General features: G+C 39.0%; 1 protein-coding gene across 1 annotated transcript in view; it reads left to right on the forward strand.

The window, feature by feature from the left end:
• The window catches only part of EHD4 (EH domain containing 4), a 30,873-nt gene that overhangs the window by 6,123 nt on the left and 5,970 nt on the right, over window positions 1–18,780 (forward strand). Inside the window, exons 2-5 of the mRNA XM_017812561.1 lie at window positions 1,799–1,975; window positions 6,269–6,366; window positions 13,366–13,778; window positions 17,546–17,710. Coding sequence (XP_017668050.1) covers window positions 1,799–1,975; window positions 6,269–6,366; window positions 13,366–13,778; window positions 17,546–17,710 — 853 coding nt within the window. The remainder of the gene's footprint in view (window positions 1–1,798; window positions 1,976–6,268; window positions 6,367–13,365; window positions 13,779–17,545; window positions 17,711–18,780) is intronic.

The raw sequence follows: 18,780 nt of genomic DNA on the forward strand, positions 1-18,780 counted from the left end.
TCAGTTTCCGTGCATCAAGGGTTCAACTGCTGAGCTATTAAAGGAGTTTTGTCTTCATTTTGTTACATGATCTACTTCGTAAGGTGAGGGATCTGCTGCATTGTACAATCCTGCATATGCAGAGAGCTTTGAGAGTTGGGGTTTTTTGCTTTTGGAGAGGAGTCAGTTTTATTTCCCTGTTGATATGCATTGGGTAAAGTTTATTCTAGAAGTAAAACAAATTGACTTGGGCGTGTTCTGGCATGATTGTTCTTATGGTCCCCCTTTCCCACAAGTTTTAGCACTGGCTTTTTTTTTATTTGTTTGTTTGGAAGCAGAAAGCTGCAGGAAATCTCATGTAAATAAGTGTTCTAAGCTCCCAAATCATAGGTTGAGCTAATTGGAACCAGTTTGCTAAGGCTAGTGGAAAACAATCTTTGAAATATGTCACATATATTTAGTTCCTTAAGTTCAGCTTCTGTGCACTGATCTATGAAGTTAGTGAATGCTTGGGTATTTTTTTTAAAGGCAGAAATTGTTCAGCAAGTACCAATACTTTGTAAAATGTTTTTTGCAGCAAAATCAGCCAACAAGTCCTTTCAAATCAACGTTGACTTAGGAAATTGTAGCAGAACAGGCATAATGCTCTTGGATTAAAGGCCAGAACAAACCTTTATTGTAAGAGAAATGTTAATATAGATGCACTGAAACCTAACTAGTGCTGTTGTTGTATGTAGGACCATCACCTGTGCCTGAAGAATTCTCATTTAGATCCCGTTTTGATCATGTAAATAGTTAAATTGTAGTTGATTAAAATGACTTGATAATTTTAATGCTCCTGTAATGTCACATTACAGCAGACTTGAAAACATTTTGGTCTTAGTCTTGAGCACCAAAGTGGTGCTGATGTGTGTGAGAACAGTAGGACACATGCTTAAAGTTAAGCAGAGATTGTCGGAGTCTGTTTTTGAATAGTGGCAGTTATCAAAGAATGCGGGCTAGAGGGAGGTTTGCTTGATTGGCTTGGGGCTTCTCTTACTTGTCACTTGCCATCCAGGAAGGGATGCTGACAGGCCTTTTCTGTAAATACATGCTCTGGTTCCATTAAATTTTAATATTTAAATACGCACTTCATTTCAGACTTTGTTGTCCGGAAAGTCAAGACTTGATCCACTGAGTATGTGCTGTCTGCATCTGTCGGTGGCCTACTCAAAGGGAGGTGCAAGGATGGTTTCCAGTGGTATACACTGCCTGACTTGATGCCTTTTGGAAGTACTTTACTGTTAGACCTCAAGTTCTGCAGTTCTGACTGAGTTAAAATTAGTAAAGTCATACTGAGTTCATTAAAGGGTTAGATCTGTCAGCCAACTGAATCTGCTCACATGCAGTTTCAAACCACTCCTGTTTAGTACAGCAGCACTTGTATAGGCTTGAAAAACCTCAGGAAAGCAGCCATGTCTTGTAGTGTAACCTACAGCACTGAGATCATTGGTAGAAGTATCCACTGGTGCTGCATTTGAGGGAATACTTTCCACACTGTTTTTGTAAAGGGATTTACTTTATCCCTTTACTAAGTTGTAGTGAAAAACAAGTTCAGTTCTCTTCCTCCCCTCTTCACCAGGTTACAGAAATAATGAAGTGCAGGAAAATATAATCTATTCTTACAGAGTATGTATATCCTAGGGAATTATCAAGCAAATTTTCAAGCAAAAAAAAAATGTATTTGCTCTTATCATAGTTCCCAGTCATTCAGTCTGTATTAATATCTCTGTATAAATATAATTCTGTATAAATATGTTTATGTATTCTGCATCTCTAGATATCTGCTTGAACAAGACTTTCCAGGCATGCGGATTGGTCCAGAACCTACCACAGATTCTTTTATTGCTGTGATGTATGGAGATACAGAAGGAAACGTTCCTGGAAATGCCCTAGTTGTTGATCCTAAGAAGCCATTCCGCAAACTCAGCCGCTTTGGAAATGCTTTCCTGAACAGGTGGGATCTGCTTGCTTGCTGTCTTCCGATGTTTATGTTTAAATTACTGTATGTTCTGTTTGAACAGCATAGAATAAATATTTAAATACAAGCAAGAGCAGTGGCAGTTAAAGTGAATAAAAAAAAAAAAAGACAGTACTAGGTAGGGTGGGTGCTGTTAGGATAGAGAGATTCAGTTTTCTGAACAGGAAATCCTTGTTAAAACCAGTTCACAGAAAAAGGCTGAAATGCTCCACTGGTGACTTGTTTGTAAGGCATTACACCAACTGGAACTCAAGACATAAATTCTTCTGCTCAATAAAACTGGTAAGTTAGTACTATTAATAAAAACTCCCATCCAAAAAAAGGGGAAAAAAATTTTCCTTTTGATGCTGTCCTGTTCCTTTCCATTGATCTCACTGGATGTCTTGGTATAGTTCTTTAAAATTGTGAATTTCTGGGATATGTAAAACTGCCTGCAAGAATGGAGAAGATTTGAATGTGCCTTCTGGAGAAAATATGTACTCAAGCTCTTAATTGTTTATTTTTGACTAGCTGGTTTTCACAGACCATAGTTCCATAGAGCACAGAGATAGCGTTAGCTTCTGGATGGCTACTGTGTATTTCTAAAAAGGGAAGAGTTGTTCAGGGGCTGTGAGTATTGCCATAGTAAACTTAAGTAGCGTGCTAAATATTTCCAGTTAAAGTTATTAATAACTTTGTTCACATTGTCTGAGCAATCACCTTGTTTTCTTCCTGTATTTGATGGTAGCTTGACATGGAGGCTTCACTTCGCAAGCTAATTAATCTAAATTGGTTCTTTTTAACAATAAACTTTCCTGTTTGGCTGATAAACGCTGGCATATGTGTTAAAAGTTCATCATGTACAGTTTTATCTTTTGCTGTGCTTATTCAACAAAGAAAGTTTATAGCTGCTTATAGTTGGCTTGGCTATCACTTTGCTGAGATAAGAATATGTGCTGTGGGAAGCTGCAGCCAAGTCCCATTTTAAATAATAATTTTTAGATTATTGTCTAAGTTCTGTCCTCCAGATCACTGCTGTGTTTCTCCCTTTTGCCACCATTGTGCTCTTTCTATCAAAAGTTAATTACTCTAAATTGTATTTTGCACAGTATTCAAATATTTGCACAGAACATGTGATAATGGTATGTGTTTGTTTGAATTAATGGTATAGACATAACTTTTTGCCTAAATCATCTCTGTAACTAGTTGTATCAGGTCCTGAATATTATGCAAGCAAGATTATTTGCTACCTAAAAAGATGTACATTCAAAGTAACTGACAAAATTATTTGTGACTGCGATATTGTTATATTGAAGTGCTGTGAGCAGCCTTATCTTCCCCAACAGTCACATTTGCTCCTTAGTTTTGCACTGAAGATCTAGATGCTAGCATCACCTCAGTCTGCCTCTCTGATCACATTGCTGATTTTCAAAATTTGCGAACTCCTTTCACTTCATTATTTCCCCTAGTTGAAAATGTCTTAGGCTTCAGTATCTTTGAGTAACTTCCCCTGGATCTTACCTGCAGTCATGCTACATATTTTACTTTACCTTCTCTCATTTGCCATGCTGACAGTACTTTAAACTCAGTATCACATTTTTCACTCCTGCCTTAATAGACTTTCCTCTGCTTCCTCCTCCCTGCTCCCACTTTATGTTTAAATGATTTCCCAATCCTAGTGTTTTGCCTTATGGAAGAACTTAAGACTATGGATACTTAGACTATGAAGTTAAGTGCCCTTTTCATCCAAATGTTATAATCCAAATGACAGGAAACAGGGACTGAGGTAATGGAGAAACTAAAACAAAACAAGAACACAATAGTACAATCAAGGCTTGTACTTAGTAATTAGCCACATTAATTTATTGATGTTACCTTGCTAGTTTTTTCCATGACGGCTTCCTATTTCCCCCTGTATCTCACTGCTTGGGAGAGATGTTCCTTTGAGACTCCTGAGTGTAGAAACTAGTCTCTTATTTCTCCTGCATTCTTTTAAGAAAAGTTGGGAAGGGAAGGGGGACAGGACCTAGTGTGCCCTTGGATGCAGGTGAGGAAAGAATATTGCATTATACCCTATGTAAATAAATCAGTGCTGCTGAGAAGAAATGCGTGACGCGGCTCTCTTATGATGTGTCAAAAGCCATTATAGTCATCTCATTCACACAACTGTTTTTGTAACACTTTTCTTTGGTGAAAGTCTGTTTATCATTCAGGTGGATAGTGGTGCAGCACTTGTGTGACCTGCATGAAGTGGGCTTTTAAGAAAATGTTGAAAAGAGATATTCAAATACAACTAGCATTACAGTTTTAAGTTGTCTGAAATGTTAGTTTGAGGTAAGATTTTTAACCTATCTGTCATCTTGAGCTTATCTGGGTATATTCGAAAAGTTACAGCCACTTAATTTTGAGTTTATTCTTCTATTTCGTATGTGTTTCCCATGTACTTTTCTCATCCTATTACCACTAACGACTGCTGCAAAGACAGCAGCGCCTACATTTCTGAGGCCTGTAGTTCTCTGTTTTCTGATGAAGATACTGCTGTATTGTTCAGCTAACATAACAGGGCCTGTCTTCTCATATGATGTGTCTAGAAGCATCTCGGTGATACTGAACAAGCGCTGGGCTGTCTAAGATTGAATGAAAGTGATAAGAAAAAACATACATGAAAATTCACTCTGAAAAGTTCAAAATTTATGAAAGTTACTTTATGCTGTACATACTAGTGATGTATGCTTTTTGTAATGGCTTACATGATGAAATGTATTTCCTTTGTTGCTCTTTCAAAAGCATCTCTTAAGCTAGTAGAAAATTACCTTAGTGAAAAAATTTTCTTCAGATGTGTGGTATTTTCTACACTGGTGTCCCACTAAAAACACAAACAACCCCTCCCAACCAACAAACAAAACCCAAGAAGGGTGCTGCTGTTTACATACTGTAAGGTTTTATCAGGCCCAGATGGCTGCTGTTTCTTTATCCCCTCTTGGATTTCAGGGAGAGGCATAGCTGATGCTGCAGTGTCTGTTGTACCCAGAAAGGGACGCTGGGTGCTTTTGTTACAGGCTCGTTACTACAAGGTCCACTAAAAAACAAGATGAAGTGAGGTGTAAGGACTTTTTTTCCCAATTTCCTTTGAATTGTTTGTATCGTATAAAGTAGCACCCGGATTTTGATATAGCTTACATTCTATATCTGATATTTGCCTGCCTGAACTCTTCCTAACTCAGATTATCTTTGGTCTCAGACTTCTTGTCTGACCTTGGCACAGTTATGACTTGCTATCTGTGATAAGCTGTTTTTGAGGCAGCACACCTTCTGAAGCCATGGGTTGACACAGGGCAGGCGTCCTTACAGCCTGAGCCTGCAGCTTAACCCCGGGCTGGGCAGCCTCAAAGGAGGAGAGTAGGTTAACACTGTGTGCTTGTTAGTAGTCTTCAGCTGCCCCTGATAAGAAGATTAAACTCTAATGCAAATCTCTTAAAGGCAGTTTATGATGAGGGGTGGTGAAGTTCTTCAGTCATGAACTATCCTAGAAGCATGAGAGTAGTTTAGATGTAACACACCAAGTGTTCTACAGGGCTCTGAGTCCTTGTGAATTATTTATTTTTCGATAATACTGCCATTGAATTTGTCTCCTGTTGCAGAGGCAGGAGGTTATTGTTTAGAGCATGCTGTGTGTAATTTGAACTCTTGATTCAAGCAGTGCGAAAGTTTTGGCTTGGTTTGTGGGAGAAATACAGTTTTTTCCACAAGCCCCACCTGAGGAGAGCAGCAGGTTATGGAGTGGGGACTGCTCAAATGCTGCTGAATCAGGTGAGAGGGAGATATGCCAGGGACTGGAACATAAACATATCATTAGTATGGCTTTCTTCCTGCTATCCTTTTCTTTTCAGTGTCTTTGAGTTTGGGCATAAGTTGGAGTATATGAACAGTTTTCTTTTGTGTATGCTAATCTTGGTCCTAGCAAAAATGGTGGTTTGATGGAGTCTTTTTAATGTTGCATTTAAGGCCCATGTTATCAGCTCTTGCAAAATATGGAGTTTTATCAGCACTTACACATACAGTTTTCCAAGGTTTTCCTGTGTTTTCTTTTTTAAGAAGCTCTCTTTATATTTTTTCTTAAACATGTATAGTTGCCAAATAATATAAGGGTTCATCAGGGCTTCAGAAACTTTTTAAAATCTCACTTGAGTCTTTCTAAAATCAGATACGTAATGGGGAGCTCTCAAGCAACAATCTGTATAAGAGCTAGAGCTATTGTTAATGTTTTTTTTTCTTCCTTCTTTCCTGCAGGTTCATGTGTTCTCAGTTACCTAACCAGGTACTGAAGAGCATCAGTATCATCGACAGCCCTGGCATTCTCTCTGGAGAGAAGCAGCGCATCAGTAGAGGTAAGTTGCAGGGCTTGACAATAACCAATCTCACTAACTTTTTTTTGCTCTATTGAACAAGTTAGCATTGTAATCTGTTGGGAGTGGTTTTAGTAGTACTGACTGGTGGTGTGTCCCAAAGTTTCATACTGCAAGCCCTGTTAAACCCATGTTTTAAGGCTGGATGTAGGATTTGGAATTTTGTCTCTTGAAGACTGGTGGGGGTTGGGATTTCTGTCATCTGCTCCTGTTGCTGCAGTGGCTACAATTACACAGTCTGTTGTCTAATTAGTGCTTTGACACTCCTGAGAAAAAGCCTTATTTTCATGATTTTAATTGCTTTTGACAACGTTAAGATAAATAGACTCTTATATACGCTACTGAAATTCAGGAATGAAGATATGTTTCGTAATAGCTATAGGTTGGTCATGTCTAAAAATTGAGGGGGTTGGACCATAAATAAGGTGGTTTTGTAGCAGGCAAAGCTGCTAGTGTTGCTTCTTAAGGTTGCTCAGTCATGCCATAGTATAATTTCCAGTCAAAAGACTTCCTGGGGGAAGAGGGAATGAGAATATTTTTAATAATATGAAAATTCTGCAAAGAACTGTATGCTGTTTAACAAGCTGTTTAAGAAATTAGCCTGTCTTTGAGAAACTATTTAAACAAAAGCAGCATAATGTAAACAACTTTCTTCCTTGCTTTCTTCAGCTGCATTTAAGTGCATGTCAGTTTTCTGCGGAGTTGTAAATGGTAGTGATCCAGGGTGTGGCTTATGCCCTCTGTTCTCAGACTTTTGCTTAAGAAATGGAAACTTGTGTTTCGTGTCTGTGTGAGAGGAAATAAACAGTTCTTTAGCATATCACACTTGGGATTTTTTGAGGAAATTCTAGTGTCAGCACAGTATATGGCAGCTGTGCAACAATAGTCTTGTCTTTACATTACACTGACAGAATGAGGGACTAACTTCTTAGGACTGTAATCTAAATTATACTTGCTTAGTAATCTAGTCTACTAGATGTTTCTGGATTCTTTGTTCTGTGAAATTTTGTCCTCTATTACTCATACAGTCAGGTAAAGCATTTATCATGAGGAGAGCACTGTGCTTTCCTTTTCAATCTGTTGGTGGACTAGTAGAGGTGACCAGTGTGAGTGCTCTGTGTCTGTGCAAGCAAAGGCTTGAATGTTGTGAAACCAGAAATAAAACAAATACTGCATGTTGGACTCTTATTTCTAGACAGAAATAGGTGGTATAACTAATGATCTTTAATCCTGAAAAAATCTTACCATAAATGTGTAAGTCTCAGTTTACAGAGTCTGATAAAATCAAAGATGGTCTTAAATCTCCAACTTCTACTTCTCCATTGTGGATTCCAGCTCCCTGTTACCTCCTCAAATAAAAACTAGGTGCATCTTACTCCCTCTCTGCTTGTTAAATTGAGAAAACGATGCTTGGCAACATTCAAGTCTCTGTTGCCACTTTCATAACATTATGGAAGTGAATATGAAATAAGCAAAAAACTAGAGTATCATAATTATATGACACTGAAAAGGTGAGCAGTTGTGTAATTCAACACCATTAGGGATTCCTGTGGAAGTCTCAGACTTCCATGTAGAAGACAGTTGTGTCACACCAGGTTATGTTTAACTCAGAGTCCTGTGTTGCCTAAAGGACTGTGGCTCTTCACTGCCATCTAGAATTGCTCTTGTAACTTGACAAAGCATATGACTCTTTTTCTCTTATTGTTCAGAAGCTCTGTTTCATGATGGTATGTACCTTATCAATTGTTAGGGCCTAGGTGGCCTGCCCTTTGATATGGTAGACTTTCACCTAAGTTGACATAGCTCAGTGATGACCTCAAACTCTTAACTGTTTTGAAGGCTTGAACTTGATTAGATTGCATTTCATGAATTTTTTTACGTGTTAAAGATTGTCTTGAATGTATCACTTGTCATAGTTCTTTTATCACAAACATGATTCTCCTGTGTGCTGTTAGGTTTAATCAGTGCAGTTGAACCATATAGGAGGTTTTGGGAGTTTGCTTTAGAGTATTGTTCTCTCTGTGCCCCAGACTTTATGAGTGGGTTAAAGGTTTCATTTATTTAGGCATCAGCATACATAAAGTTACCTACAGGGGACTATGGACTTATTGCATGCAGCTGTTCCATGCTATCATGATTAGGCAATACCAGGCTCATCTTTGGCTGAAATATTGCATAGTCAGATATATTTCCTGAATATGATTCTTGGGCTGCTTATGCTGTTTCCATATTAGGTGGGTTTTGGGGTACAAACTTGATTTGTCCTGTGATGCTGCACACAGCAAGGCTTGTGTGACCTGTTTCCAGAAGGAGTCAGTCTGACTTAAACATATTTGTGCTGTAAGTCTACGTTACCATGTTTTGAACTTTGAGTTGCTTTGATTACTTTTTAAGTCACTGTGTGCATATGTAAGCAGGATGCTACAAGATCTTTTCTACTGTCCCTAAATGCATCTCTGTCAATGAAGGTTCTTCTTTCTAGAAATTTAGCTTGTGTCTAACGTTGGTGAGCAGCACCTTTTCTTATAGGTGATGTTTTAAAGTCATTGATGGAAGAATAAGATTGCAGGGCCTCAGTGTAAAACCTTAACTCTTTGTTGTTGGTGGGTTTTTTCCCATCTTCTCACGAGCAACTGTTTAATTGCTTCCCTATGAATTAATGTATACCTGCATAATGATTAAATTTGACAGGTATCACTAGGAGCAAGGTGAAGCCTTCTGACACCAAGGAGAGAATCAAATGTTAACTTTGTTTTAAAATGCAGGAAAACGGTAAAGGGACTTTGTAAAAATACAGGACATGCACCATTTCCCAGCATGGCTCTATTTTTAGCTCTGGAAAGCATCCAGGCTGTGGATGAAGGAGCTGATTGCTTGAAGGGTCAAAAATATACATAGTGCAGCATTCAAAGATGTCTCATGACACACCTTTCCTGCTTCTGTTGTCGGCAGGAGGATATGCCAGAAGCTTCCTGCCTGTCACTTCAGGGGCTGTACAAGTGGCTGGAGGGGAATATGCAGACATGCCAGAATTGTCCTGTGATCAGACAATGCCTTTCCCTGTGCTGTTTCTGCAGCATCACTGGTGATGTTCACAACGTCTATGTCAGACAGAAACGTGCATATGGTCTGCAAGATTTGGAAGGAACATTGAGTGTCTGGCAGGATGTAGGAAGGAACCACTTTTAGCAAGGCAAGGGGGATTTGGTTTATGATTGAGTGGCAAGAAAGCAAGTCTTTCAAGAAGTATGAGGAAAGAACTCAGGGGAAAATGGATATTGGTTAGTGTGCATTTCTAAAACTGGAGTTACTTAAATACAGATAATTTTCACAGTTCAATCTGCTTGTGAAAATGTACTTATGGATTAAGTAAGGTGATATATATAGTTGCAGCATTGTGTCAGGCTTTCCCTTGCAGTGAGACACTACATTCTCCTTATTAGTCCGCCAACAGGAGAGCAGTAAGTGTGTTATCCAGGAGTGCTGGATTAAGACAAGTTTTCATTAATATAACTGGAAGTTTCTGCTCCAAATAGCAGAAGGGTACATCTTTCCATGTGTGACTGAGCTCTCTTTGAAAGACTGGGAAATTAGATTCTCATCTATGGCATTAGAAGAACAGCAGATTGGGTAGGGGAGAAAGGCTGCTCTTGTTCTTGTCCAAGTTGTGTGTTGTAGCCTTGGTTGTGTGGTTCTAAGACAGCAGTGGCAGGTGGGATTGCTCTTGCACTCTGCCCACGCCTGATTGATCTGGTAGGTGGGTGATGTTCTCTGAGCCTGGAGGCTCCTCATTGCAGCACTCACCTGAGAGATGCCTCTCTGCTGCTGTGCCAATGGTGCCAGCCCCAGGGGTGGAAGAACAGGACACTCCGCCTGCCTGTCTGTGCTAAAAGAGGATGGGTGGAGTCCATCAAGCCTCCCAAATCGTTTTCTGAATTGCAATAGCTTTGGAAGATGATATTAGGGCATTTTTTAAATCTGTATTACTAACTGGCACAGAAAATTGACCCATGCTCATACTGCACAACTGTAAGCTATATCTTTGAGTATGGCTAGTGGCTGCTGTGCACAGGGCACACTTTGCCCTGTACTGATGACATGTAGCTCATGATCATTCATCGGTGTTTCCAGAGCTGATAACCACATGCAGTTTGTCTCTGAGTTTTTTTTCTCTTCCATGTAGTTTCATTTTGTTCTCTTCTGTGGTCTCTGCTCAGCCCATTACTGATGCCCAACAGTTATGCCTCTGTCTGAAACACCAGCTCACTCCCTCCTGCAGCTTGGGATGAGTTCAAGAGCTCCACAGTGCTGCTGGTGGATCACTGCTTTCCTCTATCCCTTAGCTGGGTACAGGGGTGACTTGCCACTTTCTGATATGCATTTACAAGTAGATATTGAACCTGGTGACATAAAGGTTCTCAGTCTGGATGGAATTGTTGACATCAGTCATTGGGAACAATCCTTTGAAGAAATATCAACAGTTAGAGCAAAAAGAGGCCGAAAGTATCAACACCAAAACTTTTTTGCTCAAGTTTTCCAATCTGATCAGTGTTGACCTAGTACTGCTCAACTTTGAAAGCCACAATCCACACAAATGTATGAAAATACTTCACCATATAGTACTTCTCTGTAGTTCAGATATACTCTAATGTAAAACTACTGAATCCATAGATAAATTCACTTCTAATGACAAATTTTCATTAAAATTAGCAGATTTTTCGGATTTTTTGAGGTCTTTCTTAGCCTCAAAAGACTTCTCTTTCTCAAAGCAAATGCTTCATTAATATTTAATCCACATTTAAAGTAAATTAGTTTATTTATACACTTGTTGCCTGTACAGTTGTTTTTTTTAGTTCACAGACCATCAAATGGGTCGTGAGAACTGAAGTAACTGGGCTTTTAAGTCACCTTCTCACATACCCATTTGTGTAAAACTTCATAGAATGTAACTTGCTTCAATTTGCAATTTTGTTTAATTTCAACCGGATTTTGTTTCATGTGAGTGAAGCATAACAGAGCATTGCGTAGCTCAGCATTACTGCACTGTTGCAGTTATACTGTGACATGCAAGTGACATAGAGGATCTCACTTCTCCCTTTATTTCCTGCTAAATTTTTATAAATTACTCATACTGGTTCTGAATGGATGCACAGTATAAAGGGAGAAGAGTTCTCTTCCAAAGATGTTTTGTGCAGCTTTCCTCCTTGCCCCCTCAACTTTCAGCTTGCATTCAGCCCTTCAGGAACTGGTCACAGGAAAGAACTTAGGAAAGCCCCAGAGCAGCACTATCAGCTATTTAACGTAGCCCCCTCCTTTCAGTGTGATGTGTCTGTCTGTTTTTTTAGTGGAGTTTTATGATTTTTTTTTAATTTTTTTTTGGGGGGGTGGGGAGGGGGCAGGGCAGAAAATACAGGTAATTAGGGATATTTTCTTACTATTAACTAGAATTTCTGGATTTAATTTCATATGCTGTTTGTAATTTTTAAATGAAAGGTTTAAGGCTGAGTTATTTCCTGATTTGCTAAACATGCACAAGTATGCTCCATGACAAATGGGGAGGTCATTTTTTTCTACTGCATTCATATATGTCTGCTTTTCTTGATGTTGGTCCTAGTCAGGTTCTACTGGAAAGCAAAAAAAAAAAAAACCAAACAAACAACTGATTTGCTTTTGACTTCCCTATTGAAGACCAACAGCTTGAGGATATAATAAATAATGACTCTTAAGAAAAGCTAAGCGACTTTACGATGTTTCCTCCTACACCATTTATTTTCACTGTTTGAAAGATGCTAGGGAGAATGAAGAGTGGTGAAGGGTCTTTTGCTTGTATCTGGACCAGATTTATGAAGAGTCAGATATGAGTAGTCTAATTAGGCTTTCTTTGCTGGGATTGGAAGTTTAAAGGTTTATCTTGCACATTTGAGAAATGACCAAAGACACCCTGGTAACTGACCTTTCTTTGCTATTGGCATTTAAATATATACTGCTGGGAGCAAAACTGTTGATTCTGTTTGGATTACTTTACACCAGTCATTGAATTTTGACTGCTCCCTCTTTTGGATCTGATTTGTTTCTGAGAGGAAGAGAAGGGGAGGGATGTCAGCTCCCAGCTTATACTTTGCTGTTCCTTACTCATACAGGATGAGTCACATCCATGCTAAGCCCAATGCCACATCACCGGTGGTGACTGCAGATTAGATGTGTCACTTTTGAATAAGGAGTTCCTGGATACTGTTTGTTGTGTGAATTAGGTACCAGCTGCACTTATAAAAGCATTTAGACAGGTACCGTGAATAGGCTTTCCTTTAGAACATGATAAAGCTTGTTTTAGATGATCAGAGAGGTCATTGCGCATGTTCTATAATCTGTCATGTCCTCAAGGGCCATCAGCAGTGCAATCACGTTGCATGTAAATTGTATTTTTGAGTCTACTGTGGCAGAAATAGCAGCAAGTGATGTAATGCGAGGAGAGATGAGTTTGGACATGCTTTTAAAATCCTAATATTTCTGTTTGCTGACTTGCATTGGAGTGCTGCACCTGCACCATTTTTTCCTTCTTAGTTCTGATAAGAAGTGCTACCAAAGTGGCCAACATTAGTAGTGATGAAAAGAGATTGTGATAAGAGGCTCACAGTCCTGTGTAGCTTGGGTGCTCTGCTGGAGCCAGAACTCCGGGGGGAAGGCAAACGTGGGTATGAGACAATAGCTCCCAGCAGCACAAAAGATAGTGACATAAGAGATGGGTGGCAAGGTCAAAAGAAGGGCAGTGATAAAAACAAAAGCTGGTAGTAGTAAGAACTGGTCTAAGGAAATGCAGGATACAGTTGTCCTGATCTCATTGTCTGCAGATACTGTCCTTCTGGTGGTCCATCTCCTCTTTTACCCTGGGTAGAGGCTATGATCACCTTGTTCTCTATCCCCAACCCTACCTTCTCTTGCTTTTCTGAATGGTAGGACTGTAATAGTGTTTTCTTCCTTCAGGCTATGACTTCTGCCAAGTCCTGCAATGGTTTGCTGAGAGGGTCGACCGCATCATCCTGCTTTTTGATGCCCATAAGCTGGATATATCTGATGAGTTTTCAGAGGCCATTAAATCATTCCGGGGTCAGGATGACAAGATTCGAGTGGTCCTTAATAAGGCTGACCAAGTGGACACACAGCAGCTGATGAGGGTCTACGGTGCACTCATGTGGTCTTTGGGAAAGGTGATAGACACACCAGAGGTCCTGCGGGTCTACATTGGCTCCTTCTGGGCCCACCCTCTCCGAAACACAGAGAATCGAAGACTCTTTGAAGCTGAGGCACAGGATCTTTTCAAGGATATCCAGAGTCTCCCACAGAAGGCTGCTGTGAGGAAACTCAATGATCTCATTAAAAGGGCAAGACTTGCAAAGGTAAGAAAAGAAAACTAAATTAATTGAATGAGCAATCTGTACTGCTCTTTGATTGTGTCCTTTCTCAGCCTTCCTAATCTTTCTCTAGTAACTATGGATTGAATTGTCACTTTTTCAAGAAAGAGGTAGCCACTGAGAATATAGAATCAAGTAGGAGGAAACAGAGACTCGTACTGGGATACCTCCCTACTTTGGAGAAGGAATTTGATGCTTTTTAGGCCATTAAAGGTATTGTTTGCTTGGTAGGGGAGTGGATTTTTTTTTTTTTTACACTGTGCAGCATGTTGATCTTAATGTTACTTTTTGGAGATAAACCACTTTAGTTTTTTGACAAAGTAGAGAACTCTAAAAAAAAAAAGGGGAGGAGGTGGTAAAAAACCACAACCAAAACTATTCACATTCAACAAGCCATATGCTTTTTTGTATATTAATGCCTTAATGCATACTGTCAGTCAGCTGCTGTAGAAAAACACTTTGACTAATCCATTTATGTTATACACTGGAACAAAAGTGATTAAAAGTCTCACTTTTGGTGAAGCACAGATGCTGACGGAGGTGTGCTTCTGTGTTGTTAGATTGAAACTTTTGAGCCTTTCAGATTGTATCTTCCTTCCCGCTTGGGAAGGTATTGAGTGATACAGATTTTGTGTCACTATATGCAGAAAAGCCAGTCTCTCATTATCCAAGAACATGAGTTATATACCTCAGTGTAGGCAGCCCCTGTCACCATTCCCCTTGGTTTTGGCTCTGGAGGAATACACGCACTGTCTGCAACTTACAGTCACTAACTAGTGTGTGTGAGCAGGTTGTGTGTGACAACACTGTGACTCTCTACAGCTGACTGTTGACAACTTGTTTAATTTTTTTGATAGCTCTCTAGTTGTCTTTGAATGAGTGGATGTCACTTAAGTTTTGTGAATTGCCACCAAGTTTTAATTACCTATATGTTAATACCTTCAGGTTATATTTTACACTAGCCTTCAGACTCCCTGCCTAGCAATGCTAGCTTCATCTGTCCTTTCTTTTCACAGCGTGACTTAGAATGAGCTTTGGTTGCAGCCTGTTTCTCTGATTCTGCAGTGAGTTTTTGTAATACTGTAGCTGCTCTTAGGATAATAGTTAAAAGAACTGCCAAGCTGTTTGTTGTTTTGAAAAGCTCAAAAAACAAAATTTGTCATTTGGAAAAATGGAAACAAAGGAAAACTAACTTCAGAAATACTTAGGGAGAAACCTGTTGGTAGCAAACAGGAATTCCAATTTTCTGTGCAGTTATCAAACAGAATGTGAGTTTGAGTTAATGCAGTTGTCTTAGAACATATTTCCATGTGGAATTCTAAGCAAAAACGAAGAGGGCTTGCAATTACATTGATATATAAATAGTTGTTTTGTGATATGCACCATTTCCTATGTTGGCTTATTTAACTTTCTGAATATGATGATACACTTTTTTTTTTCTTTTTGTGGCTTGTACTATAGGGGCACCTAGTAGAAGATGCTTCTTTGAAAATTCCGTTTAAAATCACAATGACGTTGTCTTAAAAGTTGCTCTGATCTCAATTTGTTTTGTGCCTGTTGTTGGCAGCTTTTTGTTTTCAGTTGTTACAATTGTTTTGGCATTGAAAGAGCATCAATTGAATAATTTTTAGTGTTTCTATGAAATGTAAAATAAAAATGGATAAACATGAATACAAAATGCAATGCTCGTAGGGAAATGCTAATTAGACAGCTGCAGAAGGGGAATAAACTGTTTATCTGCAGGAAAGCAGCAATGTAATCCTTCCAGTGATGTCTTCGAAACCGAACTCAAAGTACAGACACTCAGAAATCTTTTTTACAGCATTGCATGGATGGCTTTTTTTGCCCTATTTCTGTGCTACCCTGTTCTTAATCTCTTCTAAAACTTGTACAGTGACTAGAAACAAAAGCAAACTCTTAATGTGCTGTCAAATTTGAGCATTAGGCTTTTTGCCTTTTTTTTTTTCCTTTTTTAAGTCTTGTGACTCACTATTCCATTTTGAAGATGGGAACTGTTCTTATCTACAAGAAACACATGTGCATACTGGCAGACCTTAGACCACTTAGCATACACATGGGAAACTGTTAGTGCTTGTGAATTATAAACATACTTTTCTGGTTTTGGTAGAAGCATTATTTTAGACATAAGGTCCATAAAATTGCTTACAATTATTTATAAACTTAGAAATGTCCTTATTGAATCCATTCTGTCATTATGGAGAAATAATTATATCTATCCTCTTAGAAAATTTCACGATTTTATGCTTATTTTGGGTGTGCAAATAGAAACTGCTTACATAATTTTTATTGAAAACCAAAGATTTTTTTCCCCCAGTTTCCTCCTAAATAAATAAGGAAATGAATGGGAGAGAATTGCCATGTGCAGATTGTGTAAGGTTTATATAGAATACTATAATACACATTCCGTCATGGTTTGGTAGGTATTAAGTATTATACTTCCACCACATCTAAGCAGTCACTTGTTTTACTGATGCTTTTTAAGGGTAGTTTGTCTTCCCCGTCTTCAGAATGTCAACTTTTTATTGCTCACCAGTGTGCTGGACACTTTTCTTTTTAACATTTTTCTTCTGTGCATGTGAAAATTCTAAGTAACTTCTTTTTGTGAACAGCTGCATCCTTTTTAAATGGAGAAGGACATGAGTTCTGTAAAGGCATCCTGTTGTGGAGGTCATTTGTCTTTAGTGGTCCTGGCCAGGTCAGAGCTTAGGAAAGGAGTTTGATAATATCAAGCTGTGATAGTCATGCTTTGCTTCTAAAAGAAGACTGCTCTTGTGCCTTCACTCTTATGTGCAAAACAAGTATAACTGACCACACAATGAGCTGGATAAGTGAACTCACCTCAGTTAAGAAATGCAACCACTCTTTCTGTTCTGGACCTGATCACTCACTGTGTGGCCAAGTAGATCCTTTTGGTGGTGAAAAGTTGTGGGAGAATGGGAAGGGAGATGAGATGAATAGTTAATGATAAAGGTAGGAGGGTGCATGGGCAGGACGGATATTTGGATGGTAATGTTGGATTGTCTCGATCATGGCAGATGGGAAGCTCTAAGAGCACTGCCAGTATCAATGTGTTTAAAGACTTGTTATCCTAAATTAATGTATTTCCTTATATGCTGAAAAGGCTCTACTTTTCACCCTAAGGCTTTGCAAGGCAGCCATTGCATGCTGTTCCTATAGTATACTGACTGGTCTGTCATCTACATAGGTGGCTGCATGTGTATAGACTACAGGTACTCACTTTTCTGTGACTAAATAGGTAGGATTGCAATGCCACTTCAAATAGATAGCCCTACCATTTAGCATACTTGGATTACTTTTGGAATTATCCCATTGATTCGCACAACAGCTGGGGAGACATATGAGCTACAAATCTCTACCATTGAGACAGATGGACCAATATGGCTGGAGCTCCATGTATAGTGTCAGGTGTTTGGGGCCTTGCTTTTTCTCTCTCTGTTGTACCATGCTGTACCATGGTTCTTAAAACTGCAACTGTGCATCTGTATTTCTTTTAAATGGGTTTCCTTTCTCTTTGGCCCTCCAGGGAATGCTGAAAGCAGCTAAAGCTAGTTCATCTAAACACAAAGTTCCAGGAACAGTACGTGATAATTTCTTCTCCTTGAGCTGATTTAGGGAAACATATTTCTGTTTCTTTTTGTGACCTGAGTGAACAGCAGTAATGTGAAGTGTAGGTAAACAGTTGGCTTGATTTTAGCTTTGCTTCTTCTTAGGTTCATGCTTATATCATCAGCTATCTGAAAAAAGAGATGCCCTCTGTATTTGGAAAAGAGAACAAGAAGAAGGAACTGATCAACAGATTGCCAGAGATCTACATCCAGCTGCAAAGGGAATACCATATCTCAGCAGGGGACTTCCCTGAAGTCAAGAAAATGCAGGTAAGATGATAGTATATTTCAGTGGAATTGTACTCTAACTTTCTAACAGGATTGCCAAGTTGGAAAAAGGTAGGACAGAGTATCTCAGCGTTACAGCTCAGGGTCTTCAGCAATAGAGCAGTTGAAGTGCGTCATGTGTATGTTATGGGATTAGAGTGACTTGGAAGCAGTGCAGAATCCAAAAAAAAAGATCAATAACTTGCTTAGTGTGCATTCACTGATAAAGGACTACAGAAATTGTCATAAGGAATCTGACCTTCTGTCCTTTTAGTCAGCATTTAGTCCCTTATGGCAGATAGTACTAAAGGTCTTGTGCAAATAAAATGGCAGTGAACACTTGCAGGTTAAGCTCGTTCTTGTTTTGCATCCTAAATGTGGTTATGTATATAATTTTTGTAATCCTATCATTTTTGTAATATGTATCCTTAGTCACAAGTTCATTTTCCCCTACTCTGTTCCTGCTCTTACTGGCACTGTTTGCCAGTAAGTAATAAAGGCAGTGTGTTACCAGAAAAGTCCAACTTAAAATGTGTCACTTTTGAAAATGGTCTTTCACTTCTTTCCTGTCCTGTTAAGCTTGTATTCTACAAAGGAGGGAGATAGAAGTTCTTGGTTTATACTTGCTGTTAATTTTAAATACCTTTTGTCTCTTCCTCTTTTGAGCTTTCTGCAGGCTTATAACCAGCTTTCTGTCACTTTCTTGCCTTTTTCTGTCCTCTGATTTGAGATGAGCTGTTTAGAGAGTATCCTAGGGAAGAACGGCTAATGTGTTAACAATGCTTTCCAATTTATTCCGCAAGCCTCAGTTTGCAATTTTTGGATCTCAGATCATAGACTTCTTAAATGGCTTTTGAATTGGAAGATAATTCAACTTGGAAGCAGAAGAACAAGACATCAGGAGCCTGCAGTTTGGTCTGACCATGGAGTAGTCATGAGTGTGTTGAATGTTTTCCAGAGTGATGCTGCGTATCATTCTGATAGTATATGTGGTACACTTCATAGCTAAATCATCAAGAATGATGATTGACTGATTACCTTGTCTATGGCAATGCCCAAGTTTCTTTCATGAA

This window comes from Lepidothrix coronata, unplaced genomic scaffold, assembly GCF_001604755.1.
Source record: "Lepidothrix coronata isolate B3197 unplaced genomic scaffold, Lepidothrix_coronata-1.0 Scaffold1, whole genome shotgun sequence".
NCBI lineage: Eukaryota > Metazoa > Chordata > Aves > Passeriformes > Pipridae > Lepidothrix > Lepidothrix coronata.